The sequence below is a fragment of the Gymnoscopelus microlampas genome (assembly GCF_963454915.1).
Source record: "Gymnoscopelus microlampas genome assembly, chromosome: 21".
In the NCBI taxonomy this organism is placed as follows: Eukaryota; Metazoa; Chordata; class Actinopteri; order Myctophiformes; family Myctophidae; genus Gymnoscopelus; species Gymnoscopelus microlampas.
The window spans coordinates 3,294,959-3,312,274 of record NC_139958.1 but is presented as its reverse complement, the minus strand read 5'-3'; the positions used below and the strand labels follow the sequence as shown (position 1 = coordinate 3,312,274).

Sequence of the window (17,316 nt, the reverse complement as noted above, 5' to 3'; positions counted from 1 at the left end):
CCTATAAGGATAATTCCTTTTAACAGGTCGTTCATGAAAGTCCTTGCGGTCTTGTTTCCAATGAGAACCTGTGAGCAATTAGGGGTTAAGAGTCTTGTTCAGGGACAAATTTCATTTCATCGACACATATGCTGGCCTGGCCTGGAATCGAACCTGGGACAACCAGGGCCTCTGGCTCCCTAGGCGGGCTCACTAACCACTCAGCTATGGCCTGAAAGTCTAATATCTCCCCTGGGCCATCGGGAATTCCCTTTGGCTTAGTGGTTAAGATGTTGTCTTTTAACGCGGGAGACCCGGGTTCGAATCCCGGGCGCTAGGATGGTGCCGTGACGCGGATCGGATTTCCCCCGTTGGAGGAGGACAAAAGATGGGTGAGTGTAACAGCGTGGTTCACTACCTCAGCCTGATGGCCTGAAAGTCTAATATCTCCCCCGAGACATGGAGAATTCCCTTTGGCTTGGTGGTTAAGATGTTGGCTTTCCACGCGGGAGACCCGGGTTTGAATTCCGGGCGTTAAACAAGCACACTTTATCCTGGCAAAGAAAAGGCATAGGATTAGTGTTGTGTGTAAATGCAGATAACCACTAAAGCCCTATGTACTTCGTCGTAGGAAATATTGCATAACTTGCAGATGCACATGCTTGTAGATTGGCTATTCTTGCTATTTTCTGAGCATTTAGGAAAAGATAATTTTCCGGCCTAAAAACAGTAGTAGGACAAATGTCCTATCTTTATCTCCAAGATCACCACAGGTAATTCTCCCAGGAGCATACCTTTCTCTCACAGGCATCTGCTGGAAAGTTTCAGGCAAAGGTCGACCAAAGGTCTCTGGAAGGAAGAGAGTGGCCAGGGCAGACAGAAGAGCCAGAGAACCCAGCAATAGATATGGTAGATACTTGTAGTATATACCTGTATATGGAGAAGAGCACATTTTAATGACTTAATAGTTGAGTATGCAGCATGTACATGGGAGTTCACAAGTGTTGAAGTACCATACTTCTGTCAGGAAACGCCTAATTAATTAACTTAATGCTTCTGGTGATTAGTAGTTTAGTTCCCTACCTATGTTGAATGCACTTATTGTAAGTCGCTTTGGATAAAAGCGTCTGCTAAATGACTGTAATGTAATGTAATGTAATGTAACGTAATCATTGCACATATGGAGATAGAAATTATAGTTTGACTTGGTGGTACGGTTCTACTCTTGGGGATGCTCCCTGCAGCAGCACTACACAGGGTTCCCACACATTTATATCAATACATTTTTGAATGTATTGATATAAGAAAATTGATAGAAATGTGAGACCATTTGCCAAGTACTGTGTCAAATTGGTACACTTTTCTGTGCCAGTAACTCACTTTGGAAGTATCTGTTCAGATGCAATAGTAGTTATTACAACTAATAGTAATAGTTATTACTCTTTGACAGAGTAGAAGTTGACTAGATCTATATGGACAGAAACGTACTCAGTTGCATGGCATAAGGAGCAAGGATACCGCCCACTTTGGAAACCATGGAACAGGTGCCAACAGCTGTGTTTCTGATGACTGTTGGGTACAGCTCTGCGGTGTAGGCAAAAATCACTTGGAAACTGGTGGAAATGCACAATTTACCCAGCATCTCCAGCGCTATGGACAGGTCAGGTAGACCTAAGCAAACAGAAGAACAGAAGAGAATAAAGTAGAATAGATGCATGTATCTATCTATTTAGATATGCTGTATGTGTGTGTATGTTACAGGTAGATTGGAAAAGCCCCCCAGGCAATTCTGTAGAACCAACGCCAGAGGGCAATGCAAGCCAGACATGAGTCCCACACCACACACGCACGCATGCACACGCGCACAAACGAGCACGCACACACGCATGCGCGCACATGCACGCCCGCGCACACACCCACGAACAGCCTTATTCCATGCAGTTGAAGCACAAGGGGGCGAGCCTGAGGAGGTGGGCTATGTTAGTGCAGCGAGTGGCAGTTGGGGCAAACCATAGAGGGGCAAACGCAGTCCCCACAACATCATTTACGATTCTGTGCCTATCGGTACATAACTCGGACGGCGCTTAGTCGACTAGCAGACCATCGGCCGGTCGGCGCAGGCACTCGCGCCTGGAGGCGCTCGGGCGCGCCTCGTTGGCCTCAAGGTCTGCTGAGTCGGCGCGCCTCCGTCATGGTCCAAAACTATACTTTATCGGCGAAAAAAAGTAGTCCGCGATTGTTTGAAAAAGTAATATCCCAAGCGGGAGTCAAACCCAGACTCCCAGTGATCGTGGATGGGGAGTCCAATGATTATCGAAGTGCGCCACTGAGGCAGGTATGTATGTATGTATATCCATGTTGTCGTAGTCGTCGTCCTCGCATCGCAGCCCCGCCCCGAGCCTAAAAGCAAGCGCTCCACTTCCAATCTACCTGGAATGCCAATCTACCTGTGACACCTGTGATATATATTTATGCACGTATGTATTTGTGTACATTATGTGCATGCAAGTGCTTCACATTACTGAAAGTACAGTATCTATATATACAATTTGAATCCTGCGCCATGTCGGTTGTCTGTATGTATGTATGTAGCCAGTGTGACGTAATCTGACATCACGCCAGTGTGACGTAATCTCACGACAGCATGACATCACGCATGACATCACATCCTACCTATAAATTCTAGGATGCCGTCAGATCGCACCAGTTCGACGGCTTCCATAGTGGGTTTTGGTCATTGGAGAGGTGATGCACGTCACCTCTTTCTGAAGTGGGTACTTTCAAAGCCTGCCGTGGATTTAGGAGAGCACAAAACTCTCTCTCACACTGTGAGGTGCCTGTAAGGTGGCACTGCAAAGTGAACGACGCGTCACGCTAGACGTTCGGGCCGCTAACTTCTAGTATCCAACATTTGCAATGATTAGCAGAATATGTACACACACACACACACACACACACACACACACACACACACACACACACACACACACACACACACACACACACACACACACACACACACACACACACACACACACACACACACACACACACACACACACACACACACACACACACACACACTTCTGACTGGCATTGGTTTTATTTGGCATTAATGCCAAGTTAGCCACTCTTGGAGCCTGGCCTTCCTCTTTTAGATAAGATTACGTCCCAAAGCTGTATGGAATGCTGTTAACACATTCACTGCCATTGACGGACATCTCCGCCATTTAAAATCTACCCGTTCACCACCATTGATGGATATGTCTGTCATTTGTAAAAAAAAATCATACAAAAAATGAAATACATTTTTTAAGGGAAAAACGTCCAGAGCCCAAGATAACGTGATCCGAAGATTTACTGCGCCATTCACTTCCTGGTTAACTTAACTTAAAATCCTGTATCTCAGCTCCTGTGTTTTACTATGTATTTTTGGCGAAACATGCTATTTTCAACTTGGTATAACAAGAGAACGGGAGGTCACGATGACCTTTTTTTCTTTTTCACGGAAGCACAGTGATTTCCTCCGTGATTACCAACCATCAGGGTCATACTGATCATTCTGGAGATAGATATTCTGTGGTTCTTGAAAAATTTGTCAGAATGCTTAAAAATGCTAGCAGAAGCTACCTGCCAGCATTAGAAAGCCCCTGGCAGTGAATGCTGTTAAGGATGACATTTTGTTTCATCTTTAGACTGAGAAGGAGTAGTCTTGTAACTTCCAACATTTATTAGTTTCCTATGATAAAGTCTCTGCTGTCACCTTGTGGCACCAGCTGAATGCAGTTCAGCATTCCTCCTCCGAGAGCCATACTGAGTGCCACAGACAGCCGCCTGGGAAGATACTGCAGCGCCAGCCAGCTGGAGACGGACGCCGGTAAACCCACGGCTGCCGAGAAGAAACAGTTGACAAAGCGGTCGCCGTGAAGACGGGATGTGTTCAGGGACAGGCCAAAGAAGCCACTGTTTATAGAGAACCTGGGAGGGACACACACATAGCAACAGTCTCTGTCCGATGGATGGATGGATGGATAGATATGGATGTAGAATTTCTCCTTATAGAACACACATGGGCAAATGGCGGCCCGGGGGGCACAAGCGGCCCCCACCTTCACTTAATGCGGCCCGCAGGTTAATATCGGATTACTGATATATTATTGATTTCAGCTGTTACAATTGCAAACATGACCCGCTGTAATTACTTCAGTCTATATTAGTAGCTTAATGACTAGTATTCAAATTCTACTGTCTTTTTTTATGTCCAATGTATTTGTATTTAAATGTAAGTTAACATAAGTATAACTAAATGCATTTGAAATCAAATAGAAATGTTACTTTTCAGGATTCCAATTCAAAAATCTACAAACTCAAAACGTGTCGTGTTGCGTTTTGAGCTTGTAGATCGGCTATTTTTGCTTCTTTTGTATGACATAGAATGGCGAAAAAAAGTAAAAATACGGAGAGACAGTATATGCACGGCCCTCTGGAGTGAGTGTGGAAATATAGTGGCTCTCTCCATCATCAAAATGTGTTACTTAAGTAAAAGTATCAACACTGCAATGTAACTTTACACCACTGCATTGTGTCTTAAGACATGCAAAAGAAGCACATACTTATAGACATACCCTTCTACAGTATGTGTGATAAGGTGAGTGCAAAACAACCTGTGGATACTCACCACACTAGGAAGAGTATGAGTGTTGTGTTTCTGGTTTTGGTGAACCTTAGCAGGTCTAGAAAGCTGTGACGCTTCTCTGGGTCACATCTGTCCTTTGCCATGTCACTCTGCAGCAGTGGTGGAAAAGTAAAAGTATCAATACTGCAATGTAGAAATATTCTGTTACAAGTAAAAGTCTGTTTAAAAAATCTTTGGAAAATAGCAGATCTACAAGCTCACAACGCGTCGCATCGCGACGCATTGTGAGTTTGTAGATCGGCTATTTTCAAATAGCCAACATATATATAGAGCTTAAGTGGTTATTGTTATGTTATGTAAAAATGCCTCAAAATTGTCGGGGGGGGGGGGGTCGGGGCGCTATCCGCTGCGCGTAGGGTGACCACCTTCAAACAGACCCATTGAGGGACAGACGTACCCGTTCCGCGGGACACATGCACGCGTGCGCGCTGCGCACGCGCGCGTGCATGAGGACCTCCTGTGCGCGCGCGCGATTTTGTTTTTAGTTTTTAGTTCATTTTTCTTATTTCCACACAACAGCTCTAAGGTGTATTAAAGACATAGTTCAATGTTGACAATGAGTGGTCTTCCCCTTTAAGTACAGTACTTAAGTAAATGTACTTAGTTACTTTACACCACCGCTCTACAGGACACAAAGCATCAGCCTCCCTCTCAGTTCATTGTGTATTCTCCCTCCATGCCAAAATGTTATGTCTACGGCTGTCATCAAAGACAAATGTGAAGCCAATTATAAGGGTCGCTGTCTATTTGTGAACATAATGTTAGATGTAGATGCTACGTGGTCATTAAAACATCCGTTAGAAATGTGATTCCTGGGGGTGCCTGCTGGCCTAGCGGTACAGGCACATACCACATATGCTGGTAATCCAGCTTGACAGCGTGTCGCGGGTTCGACTCCCGATCCCGACGACCTTTGCTGTGTGTCACCCCCCCATATCTCTCCCCATTTCCTGACAGCCTACTGTCCTGTCAAATAAAGGCATACAAAATATATATATATATATATATAAAAATGAAATGCGATTCCCAGTGTTGGGGCCTGAACATTGGGATTACAAATAGTATTTTATAGTGTTTAGGGAAGTGTTCACACAACACATGTATGTGGAATGGTTATTGTGAAAAATATGCAAGTGAAGAATTATATAATATTATAAATAAATGTAATTTAAAAGGTTAAATACTATGACTTAAAGTCAACTTACATCATAACCTTTAAGGATGACCTGTGGAGCCTCTACGTTGTTCTTCTTAGCAGCTTCTCTCAGTACGGCCTCAGCCTCCTCTATTCTTCCCTGGGAGACCAGCCACCGAGGAGACTCTGGGATGAACCTGCCTCGCAGGTAGGAGAGAGAAGGTCCACGCTTTGGTTATGGAACACAGTAGAGAGAGGTTCACGCTCAAACAGTCGGAAGGGCTTTACCTCAAAAGCAATTCATGGTCCCATACAGATGATTACAGCAAACAGAAAATATCATCCTTTTAAAATGTGATTATTTTAAGAGAAAAAGACGTATCCAAAAAACTAAAATAACCTTCAAATCTATACTGAAAATGTTACGTTATAATTTAGTCATTAGGGACTGGACGTTATTCACCGGAGGTTGGTATGGCCCAGAAGAGGGGGGGGGGTCATCAAACTTTTTTTTTAGCCCTGGGGTGTTCATTGGAAAGTCAAATATACGAACATTTTTCATTTTTGAACAGTTTTTACATTTATCCTTAAAGTGACACCCTCAGTATTAATGTAATACTACTAATAATAATAATAATAACTAGAAAAAGTGCTCCTCGGAGCACAAGTCTCCGCCAGCAGACTTGTGTTGGGAATGTTGGGAATGTTCTAATTCTTATGTTCTAATTCTTACAAAAAATAGAACATGTCACTGTGTCATAGTAACATGACACAATGTCTGTATAAGTGTCCTATCCGTCCTGTCTGTATAAGTGTCCTATCCGTCCTGTCTATGTAAGTCCTATCTGTCCTGTCTGTGTAAGTGTCCTATCTGTCCTGTCTGTGTAAGTGTTCTATCCGTCCTGTCTGTGTAAGTGTCCTATCCGTCCTGTCTGTGTAAGTGTCCTATCCGTCCTGTCTGTGTAATCGGTTCATCGGTTTGCAGACAATGATTAGCTTCTTCAGTTTGCATAATAAGAGTTAGTTGAACTGTGTCATTAACTGTGATCTCAGTTTGTACTGGAATGTACTGTTCTTGATAAATCCTGTCTAAGCTATTTATATTACATATTGTGATGACACCAGTGTGTCTACATAATGTATTGCTCCGCCATTTCTCAGCCATTTCGTGATTATTCATGTCTTACCTCACTTTGAAAGAGGCTAAGACTCTTTCAAAGTGACACATGTATTTATAGGCCGCTATACGTCACTAGCCAATCAGATCACACTATTTCACCGTATTGTCACGTGTCACGTGAGGCTTGACCAATGTTAGCTTGGCCGAGGGGGGGGGGACGGAAAAGGAAAGTGGACGGAAAGTGAAAACATAGTCTCCTGGCGGAGACAATTAATAACTAGAAAAAGTGCTCCTCGGAGCACAAGTCTCCGCCAGCAGACTTGGGAATGTTGGGAATGTTCTACTTCTTATGTTCTAATTCTTAAAAAAAATAGAACATGTTACTGTGTCATAGTAACATGACACAAGTGTCCTATCCGTCTGTATAAGTGTCCTATCCGTCCTGTCTGTATAAGTGTCCTATCCGTCCTGTCTGTATAAGTGTCCTATCCGTCCTGTCTGTATAAGTGTCCTATCCGTCCTGTCTATGTAAGTGTCCCATGTAAGTGTCCTATCTGTCCTGTCTGTGTAAGTGTCCTATCCAATTGTTACAGTATCCGCCATTTCTCAGCCATTTCGTGATTATTCCTGTCTTACCTCACTTTGAAAGAGGCACAGACTCTTTCAAAGTGACACATGTATTTATAGGCCGCTATACGTCACTAGCCAATCAGATCACACTATTTCACCGTATTGTCACGTGTCACGTGAGGCTTGACCAATGTTAGCTTGACATGTGGAAAGTGAAAACAATGTCTCCTGGCGGAGACAATAACATGAATTATAATACTCAGACGTCTGCATCTGTTGTCCCTGCCCCCCCTGTGACGCACCGGACTGGCCGTTAGGCTGAGGTGCACCGGTAGACTTTGTTCCTAATTATAATACTCATTATATCATTATAATCATAATATTGTGACAACTGACAGCTATAATCTAGTAGTTTACTGTAAGTTTACATCATAGCTTCTCAACCCCAGATACATTTGCTACGACGCGTAATGTCTGTGCGTCGCCTACCCAAAAAGAAGAACAGACATACAAGCTATCAACTCACCGGGTCATGGAGTGTCGACAGCTTGCAGATCTGTTATCTTGGGCAGCATAAACAATGAGGCGCAACGGAGTATACAACACTTAAGCATTTTGGAAACCAAATAAGCAGGGACGTGCACACATAGACTCTAGGTGGTGCTAGAGCACCTGCCCTTTGCCCTCTTGACCAGAAGTTTCCTTTTGAAAAAAAGGGCACTACAACATTTTTCAGTTTACAGCAGGGGTCTTCAACAGGGGGTCCGGGACCCCTAGGGGGTCCTCAGAGTTACTACAGGGGGTCCGCCAAATCTTTATGTGATATGATTTTTCTTTTTACAATAACCACTCGAAACCTAGCATCCCTTTTCTGAGGAGAACTTTAGCCAAAAATAGCCGATCTACAAGCCCGCAACGCCTCGCAGCGCGAGGCGTTGTGGGCTTGTAGATCGGCTATTTTTGGCAAAGAGGTATAGGTGTAGAGGGAAAAAGAGCAGACCAAGTAAACAAAAAAAAGTATGATTTACTTGAGCACCTGCCCCTCAAAATGTCTGTGCACGCCACTGCAAATAAGCGTGTAAAGCCTGTAACATTACGTGAACATGTAACTTGCTTGTAGCTTACTTTAACGCAGTGAACATGAACGTAGCGTTTACCGTGGTGAAGTGTTGGATAATGGATATTCACCCAGCTCGGTTTAACGAGACAGCAGCGCGAGCGCAACATAAAAACCCCATGTTTCCAAAACGTGTCATCACGGATGGTCCAATCATCTTATAAAAAATGTAAGCATACGCCAAGTTAACTGAAGTTATATAGCCGATGCTGAGCTAAACATATTTGTTTAAAGGAGCTACACCATGAATTTAAAAAATAATAATAATATTTAATATCATATTGTTTATGTCCCTCAAACGTTTTTCAAAAGGTTTGAGCCTAAATCAAGCCTCAGATATACTCATTCCAGCTAACTTCTCTCTGGCTTATAAAGCACTTTCACCTGCAATACCACATTGTCCTGTTTGGCACGGGGCGCTATTGAGCCAGTTTGTATGCATGCTATGTCCTGGTTCTGTATGGAAAAAGTAAAAAAAAAAAAAGGGGGAACAAATCTGACGGACTGTTTTCAGACCAATTTACATAAAAACCACAGATAGCCTATGAAAGCCTGCATGCTCGAAGTCGGGTATTTGTTGGAACAGAAGAGAGGTGGGGGAGACCAGAAACACACAAAAATGAAGAAAAAGTTAAAATTCATGGTGTAGACCCTTTAAATTTGAAGTTTTAATATTTAACCTTTATGATGAAAGGCCGCACAGAGCAGCTGTTGTGCCTCGCCACCCGTTGCGTCAATTGTATTTTTCCGACCTTATAAAGGACTTCGCCTTAAAAGAAAGCACTAATCACATTGGAAAGTCAAATATACTGTACAACGTGCAGCGCTTTAGCGCTCATTCATGTAAGCCCTGCATGCTGTGTTTGGCCTTCATGTAATGTATGGTTGCACATATTGTAGGGGGGCTCAAAGAGAAATATTTGGAGGGGGGGGGGGGGGGGGGGGGTCAAGGAAAAACAACTAAACAAAATCATATCTGGACCACCCCACGCCCCCCCCCCCCCCCCCCTCCGGTAACTAAATAGCATCCAGTGCCTTTAGCAGAGGAAGTACATAAGTGTGTATGCAGTTTCAATGTAGCGCTTCAAAGAAGGACACCAGTTAAACGTGACTGATAACACGTGAGGGGGGCGTGTTTTTTTCTCTTCTTTTTTTCTTTTTTTCTGTAATAATTGTTTTGGAAAATGAGCAAATAAATAAAATAAAATAAATGAAAAGTAAGTCATTGAAAACACACGGCCCCTCACACATTAGAAGGACAATCAGTCACCAGAACCAATTAATCCATCATGGTTAAATGGAGTTACAATGGGTTTGTATAGGAAGGGGGCGTGAGATAAAATGAATATCAAATATTTAAATACTGAATCAAGCAACTTCTAGGGTGCTCACAAAAGCCTGAGTAGACGTAAAAATGACCCCAAACATGTTTGAAAGTGAAATATCCCTTTAAGGATTCAGTACCTGTTATTTTTATCCTGTAAAATGAAATAAAAAATAAAGAAAGAAAGAAAGAAAGAAAACCCGTTCTGAATTCATAAAATAATGAAAGAATCTATTAGCATCTATACAACAGTGAGCTGTCACAGGTAATAGTAATAATATTAATTCCCCAATATTATGAGTTAACAAAAAGTGTTGTAGTGATGGTTCTTCTACAATGACTGTAACTCACCACCAGAGGGGTATGTAGAGCAGGCAAGGCAGAGATAAAGCCAACAGAAGATACTTCCAGTCCCTTATGAAATAAGCAAAGAGAGGCAGCATCATGTAGCCAGAAGTAAAGAACTGATTCATTCCCAGAGACAAAAACAGGACACGTACGTTTCCTGTCAAGATCTCAGAACCTGGAGGGAAGCAGAGGGAGAGAAATACACCAAAATAAAACACGTTTATCGGCTAGAGCTCCTCCGTTCCACATTTCCATAAACCTAGATAAATGGGCAACTGGCGGCCCCCACCGTCACATAATGCGGCCCGCAGGTTAATACCGGAATACTGATATATTATTGATTTCAGCTGTTACAACGACACAACACGTTTTGAGCTTGTAGATTGGCTATTTTTTCTACTTTTGTGTGACATAGAAAGGCCAAGTACGGTATTAATTTACGACAGTATATGCAATGTGGAGTGAGTGTGGAAATATAGTGGCCCTCTCCATAATCAAAGTTAATATCGATATGCACAGTATGTCTAATGTATCGTTTCATTGCATTCCTAATGCTGGAGTCGCAGGCCGAAAATAGCAGATCTACAAGGTACCGTGCCGTGTTGTGAGCTTGTTGATCAGTTATTTTCAGCCATCACTCCGTCGCACAACAAAGCATAAATCAGGCTTAAATAGTAGGCTACATGTTACATTCAGCACATTCCCATCCATTCTCAACATGTGAGTAGTTGTTACATACCTAAGACAAAGGCAGCCAGCATGTTGGAGTTCTGGCCCAAAGCAACGATGAAGAAGAGGATAGAGAACACCGTCCAAGAGGGAGAGAAGATTTCGACAAAGGTAAAAAGTGTCTGGACTGCCATGGTTGCAAACATGACGGGCTTTCTTCCAAACCTTTAAAAACAAAAGGATCACATTTTGAAATATCATCAGTTATGCTGATTAGACGCAGTTTCGGCAGAGCAGCAGCAAGCAGCACAGTTGCTACAGCTGTATGCTAAGCGGCTAGGCTAGCACGGGAAGTTCACAGATAGTAGCTACACATCTATCATTAAACAATTATGAATTTCAATCGAATATATTAGTTACAATGAGATTGAGCTGCCAGTTAAATCTTGTTTCTCTGCGTGGTATTTATTCGGTTTGGGAAAGTTGTCTGACTGTCACACATCCATCTGAATGGGTCTGGACTGGCTGAGTAAACAGGGACTAGTTATCAATGTCGGACACAGTGTATTTAAGGATAATAACAGAGATAACACTCGCACAAAGCCACCTCTTAATATTACGCGAAAATTGGAGTTAAACTGGAGTGTCTGTCTGTCTCGCCTGTGGCTCTGTCTGTCTGTCTGTCTCATTGTCTGTGGCTCTGTCTGTCTGCAGACAGACTGTCTGTGGCATTGTATGACAAATGCAGGAGTTAAAGGAATAGTTAACCAAAAAAGGACTTATATTCTACAGACCCCACGAAGCCTTGAATTCATGATATATGTTTTTTGTCGCATTCCTGAGACAATAATTTGATGACCAGCGAAGTCGGTCCTATTGAATAAATTTGCCTCCTGTGTTAATTGTGCATACGCATGGTGGTATGGTGATATTTTCTGAGGTGGTACTTGGTGTAAAAAGGTTGAGAACCACTGTACTGAAAAAATATTTAGAAGTGGTCTTCTTTTTAATAGGCCAGCCATACACATCTGGACAAAGGGTCAAACTGTAACACAGGTTAACAGACTATCCTGAAGGTCAAAGGGTCCTTATGTCAAACATGGGAGGACAGTAACGGTGTACATTTACTTGAGTACTGCACTTAAGTACATTTTATAAGTATCTGAGTATTGTTTTGGTATACTTTTTTGATTGCTTTCACTCCACTACATTTCAAAGACAAATATTTTACTTTTGACTCTTTGAAGTACTCATTCATTTCAGGCCATTTCCCCACAAGCCTGAAGAGGCGGAGCACCATGGGTTTCAAATACCTGTCTGAGATCTGTCCAGAGAAGAAGGATCCACACAGAACTCCCAGTAAGTACACTGAGGAGGTGAACGGTTGCTTCCACTGGTTGCTGCATACCAGGTCAAACTGCAGGTTGAGAATTTACAGTAAAGAAAGATTGACGCTTCCGGATGCACCTTTGGTTAAAATAAAATTGTATTCACTAAAGCTATGGATTGTGTAGCGTTAACATTTGAAAACTTGTGAAATGGGACATTCTGCATAATGAGTACTTTTGTACTTTAAGTGTATTTTGATACCAATACTTTTGGACAGTTAGGACTCTTACTTGTAACAGAGCATTTCTATATTGCAGTATTGATACTTTTACTTAAACTTTTTCCACCACTGACCCACGCACGCACTGACCTCCGTGACGATGGTGGACTGGTAGATGTCTTGGCTGTAGCTCCATCCGTCCACACAGCTCTCCTGTCTCAGTTCAGTGAGGTTCACGTCCCGACCGGGGATGTAGCCCAGAGCAGACAGGTTCCTGACCTCGTCCAGTCTGTACCGGTGGCATCGGCTCTGCTCCTCCTGTCCGTTCACCACCTTGTCAAATATAATAACCTCTATTACAGTGCAATAAGCTGTATGTATGGTATGTATGGTGACTAGGGATGCACCGATATGGAAATCCTGGACCTCTACCGATACCGATGTTTATAAATAACAATTTGACCGATAACAGATAGGGGGTCCCCAGCAAAATTAGTTAATAGAGCGTTACAATCATTTTAACCCCTTTATCCATATTTTACATTTTGGCTATTCAAAAATAGCAGATCTACAAGCTCATAGTGCTCATAGCCGCGCTATGAGCTTGTAGATCTGCAAAGTTTTTGAAATGGTGAATATTTGTGCAAGTTTATGAATATATATATTTTTTAAAGCGAACATTTGTACTCAAATCTTTGCTTCCAGTTATTTTTCTGACCCGGTTCTGAGATTGAAGAACCGGAGCCGGTTCCATTGTATTTGGATCAACGGTCCCCGCTAACGGTTCCTGGAATTTGTCATCCGTCTTCATTTGGCTCAGCTGTGTGCATGCAAGCGACTGTGGTGACGCTACGCCACCTACAGGGACGTGCACAGATCGACTCTAGGTGGTGCTAGAGCACCTGCCCTTTGCCCTTTTTTTTCCGGGACCCCTAGGGGGTCCTCAGAGTTACTACAGGGGGTCCGCCAAATCTTTATGTGATATGATTTTTCTTTTTACCATAACCACTCGAAACCTAGCATCCCTTTTCTGAGGAGAACTTTAGCCAAAAATAGCAGATCTACAAGCGAGGCGTTGTGGGCTTGTAGATCGGCTATTTTTGGCAAAGAGGTATAGGTGACGTTGAAGACCCCTGGTTTACAGTATGTAGCCCATGGTGACATCGATCAATTCTGGATTAAAAGCTTCTAATATATTAACAATTCCCCAAAATGTGCGTTGCAATTTTCTTCTATAAATCTCACACTACTAAGGCAGCCGGCGGTTCCACGCGCCACGCAAGGTGCCCTTTTTTTTTTACTTGAGCACCTGCCCCTCAAAATGTCTGTGCACGCCGCTGGATACGCCCACTGATCTAGGATCAGAATAAATACCAGTGTCCTTCGAGTGTGACGGAGTGAATATTGTCAGCACAGCAGCATATCGAACACACACAAATCCTCACGAGTGTGGTTGTACTTTACAAGAGAGGACAATGAGCATGCAAAGTGCATGAAATGCAGTGCAAAATACTTTGCTGCAAAGGTGGTAGCACGTCGACTTTAAATAAATCTCTCCACCAGAGACACAAAGGTTAATCTTATCTAGCCATTGTACCGTGTCGAGTCAACTCTGCGGCTGTTTTACTGTCTCGCCCCCTCTGGGGTGAGCGATCTGCGCCTAACTGTCTCGCCCCTAAACGCGGTCGCCCCGGATGGCAACGAACGTCTGGGATGAGCGATCCACTGTTGAACGTGCACCCTTTAAGTGCATATCTGCATGCACATAATTATATCGTTGTTGTGGTTAAGTTGAAATAATAGTTGTACAAGTTGTAATAATAGTGTTGTATAATTATGTTTCTGTGGTAATCAATTCATTATAATATATATATATATATATATATATATATATATATATATATATATATATATATCTCAGAGGTCGCGTTAGTCCGATAATTGCCGGTTTTGACCGTTTTTTTATGACAAAGACCGGAAAAAAATGAATCTCTTCGGACATCCTGACCGGTTGATAATGACACGGCAGTTCATTAATTATCACTGCAAATTAGGCACATTTCAAATCCTCTGCCTCTCTCTCACACTGTAAATACTCTCCACAACAGCTATAGGCTACTGCAACTATGGCATCGAGGTGAAACTCGACGTTAATCATAATCGTGGACCTAGTTTTAACTCTATGAGGTGGACACGTTAAAAGTAAACGTTACCACTTTGAACTGAATAGCTGTATGAGGAGACCACAAGATTCTCACAACTCATCAACTTTCCCACGGTTGTCCCAACTAGACGCACGGACGGCATCCACTGTCTAACTATACAGTATAACCTCCTGTGAGTGAGTAGTGGTCTATAATGTATTGCCCTAACAGGTCAGCTGAGCCACGTTATGAAGGATTAATCTGAAATGCCCAATTTTGTGCAGTGCCCTTTGATTAGAAAATGCATTCAAACGTAATTGATTATTGAGAAACCATTACGCACGCAGCATGCGCAAATGTAGGTAATTAACGTATTTGTGTAAGATGACCCTGCTATATAAAATGTGTATATTATGAACATGTTCAATCCAAAATATATAATGTATATGCCTAAGTATTAGGCTGTATTTGCGCACCTGCTTGTCATTAATGCATAAAAATAATTATGACCGCTATTTTTGTCAGATGTCCGGTAAATTTGTTTAAAATCCTAGCGCGACCCCTGATATATATATATATATATATATATATATATATATATATGAACCGGGAATTGGAATCGCTAAGAGGGAATGGGTAAGGAATCGGACGGTTTCCGGAATCGGAGTCTGTTAACGAGTCCCAACCCTAGTCCCTGGAACAAAATATTTTGAGATGGGGGTCTGCGGCCAAATACATTTTGGGGGTCCTTGACATGAAAAAGTTTGAGAACCACCGTCGTAAAGAACAATACACTGGCGTCAGGTGCTCACCTCTACTGGGATGATGGCCTTGCGCCACTCTGCAGTTAGGTTGACATCTGGAACCAGGCAGTGGTGGCGGGGGGTGTCAGCCAGGAAGATGACAGAGAACGCAGTGAAGCCATTGGGAATGGTGCTGACACAGAGCAAGAAGAACACGATCTGCTGGAAGCGTCCCCACTGTCCAAGGAAGGCTGTGGTCTCCTCGTAGTCCTTCATGGCCAAACACCCAGGAGTCTGAGAATGAAGAGAATCAAGATTCAAGAATCTCCTCTTCTTGCTGACATTAAATACCTCATCAAGTCAGGTGATGTGTTCTCCTATTTTTTTTCTGCAGCCGACAACAATATGTAACGCCTTCCTGGTTTAATGTCTTACTCCTCTTTCTACAGCACTTCTGTAGATAGACTTTGATCTATGATCTGTTGTCTATTACTAGTGGCAGAGATAAAGATAGCTATACCTGCTGAAAATCCAGTTGTAACGCTGACATTTAGCAATAGTGCCTGTGTAATCGTGTATTCTAGTCTAACACCATTCAGGAGCAGCGGTGGAAAGTAATTAATGTACAATTTCAAGGTATTTTTACTTTACTGGAGTTCGAACTTCGAAGAGTCCGCGAGTGCAAAATCCGATCACACGCACGGTGCAGGATCTATTCCTCTGCTCTAAGTGTGTGCGTCAGTTCAGTTCAGTGTGGGAGGCTATGGGTCGTCCAAATTAGCGATGGGAAATGGTTAGCAGCTGTTTGTATATACTGTACCGCCTGTGAAAATACATTCACAGGCAGCACAGCCTGTACTGCATGTAGGGGTGTCAGAAAAAAAATCACATACAGTATGTATGAACAGCTGGCCCAGGGCCCACGCAAAAATGTGTGCAGTAAAATAAGTAGGGCATGCATTCCCAACTTGGACTGTTTCTGACTTGCATCGTTCCCTTGTAGGCCAGCACAACGGGCACCGGTTTAGTAGCTTCAATTTCAGAAAAACCCTACATGCAAGTGCTATGAATATACAGTATACTCACAAATATTGCATGGAATCGTATTAAAAAGGTATTAAACAGCTTTCCTTAAAATTGTATACAATGCATTTCCTTTCTTCTCTGGGCAAAAAAAAAAAGAGTGAGACCCACTTATGGGTCACAACCCAAGGTTTGGAAACCACAGCTATAGGCTACCCACATTGCACCAGGCCCCATCAAGACCAGCAAGCACTTGTGGGTTAACTACTTTCAACCTGGCATCCCTAATTTGAACCTGACATTATAGCTGAAAGTTTTCCTAAATTGTACAAACTTGCATTTATTTATTTAGTAAGCTTTAACAAAAATAGGGACAATAGATCATCTGAGCTTGTAGAGCTGCTGTTTTCATTAATCGTTTGTTAACTTCTGGTTAACTTCCCTTTCAAATCACTCACAGTGTAAATTGAAAAGGTGTTCCAAAAGTGGTAGACTCAAAGCTCAACGTATCATCCAGGACATTCACCACCCCAGGCACAACCTGTTCACACCGGTTCTACCACTGCAGCCAGGCGAAGAGGCCTACCGTGGGATCAAGGGCATTGGTTCTCAAAGTGGGGTCCGAGGACCCCCAGGGGTACTTAAGGGGGTTCCAGGGGGTCCCCAGCTAAATGATGGACAGGGACCAAATAAACCCTTATGGGTCTGTAACTCTGAGAGTGTACAAATGGAACCAAATTTTGTACACTCTCAGAGTTAGATTAACATTGATTTGACAATATAAATTGAGGTCCCAGAGACATACATGCCATTAAATGGGGGTCCGTAGCCCTAATGCATGTCAAACTGGGGGTCCTTGAAATTAAAATGGTTGAAAATCACTGCTAGAGAGCCGTACA

At 42.8% G+C, this 17,316-nt stretch overlaps 1 protein-coding gene across 1 annotated transcript; it reads right to left on the bottom strand.

Moving 5' to 3' along the window:
- Nucleotides 1-282: 282 nt before the first annotated feature.
- Nucleotides 283-15,670, bottom strand: LOC311038379 (organic cation/carnitine transporter 2-like; the record flags this gene model as incomplete). The annotated part of the gene is made up of 11 exons (XM_084047873.1): nucleotides 283-533; nucleotides 774-909; nucleotides 1,468-1,650; nucleotides 3,743-3,957; nucleotides 4,658-4,764; nucleotides 5,881-6,007; nucleotides 10,293-10,464; nucleotides 11,029-11,183; nucleotides 12,272-12,375; nucleotides 12,658-12,840; nucleotides 15,464-15,670. 11 exons carry the CDS (start codon nucleotides 15,668-15,670, stop codon nucleotides 314-316), a joined length of 1,809 nt encoding a protein of 602 aa, XP_083903999.1. The 3' UTR covers nucleotides 283-313.
- Nucleotides 15,671-17,316: the final 1,646 nt, after the last annotated feature.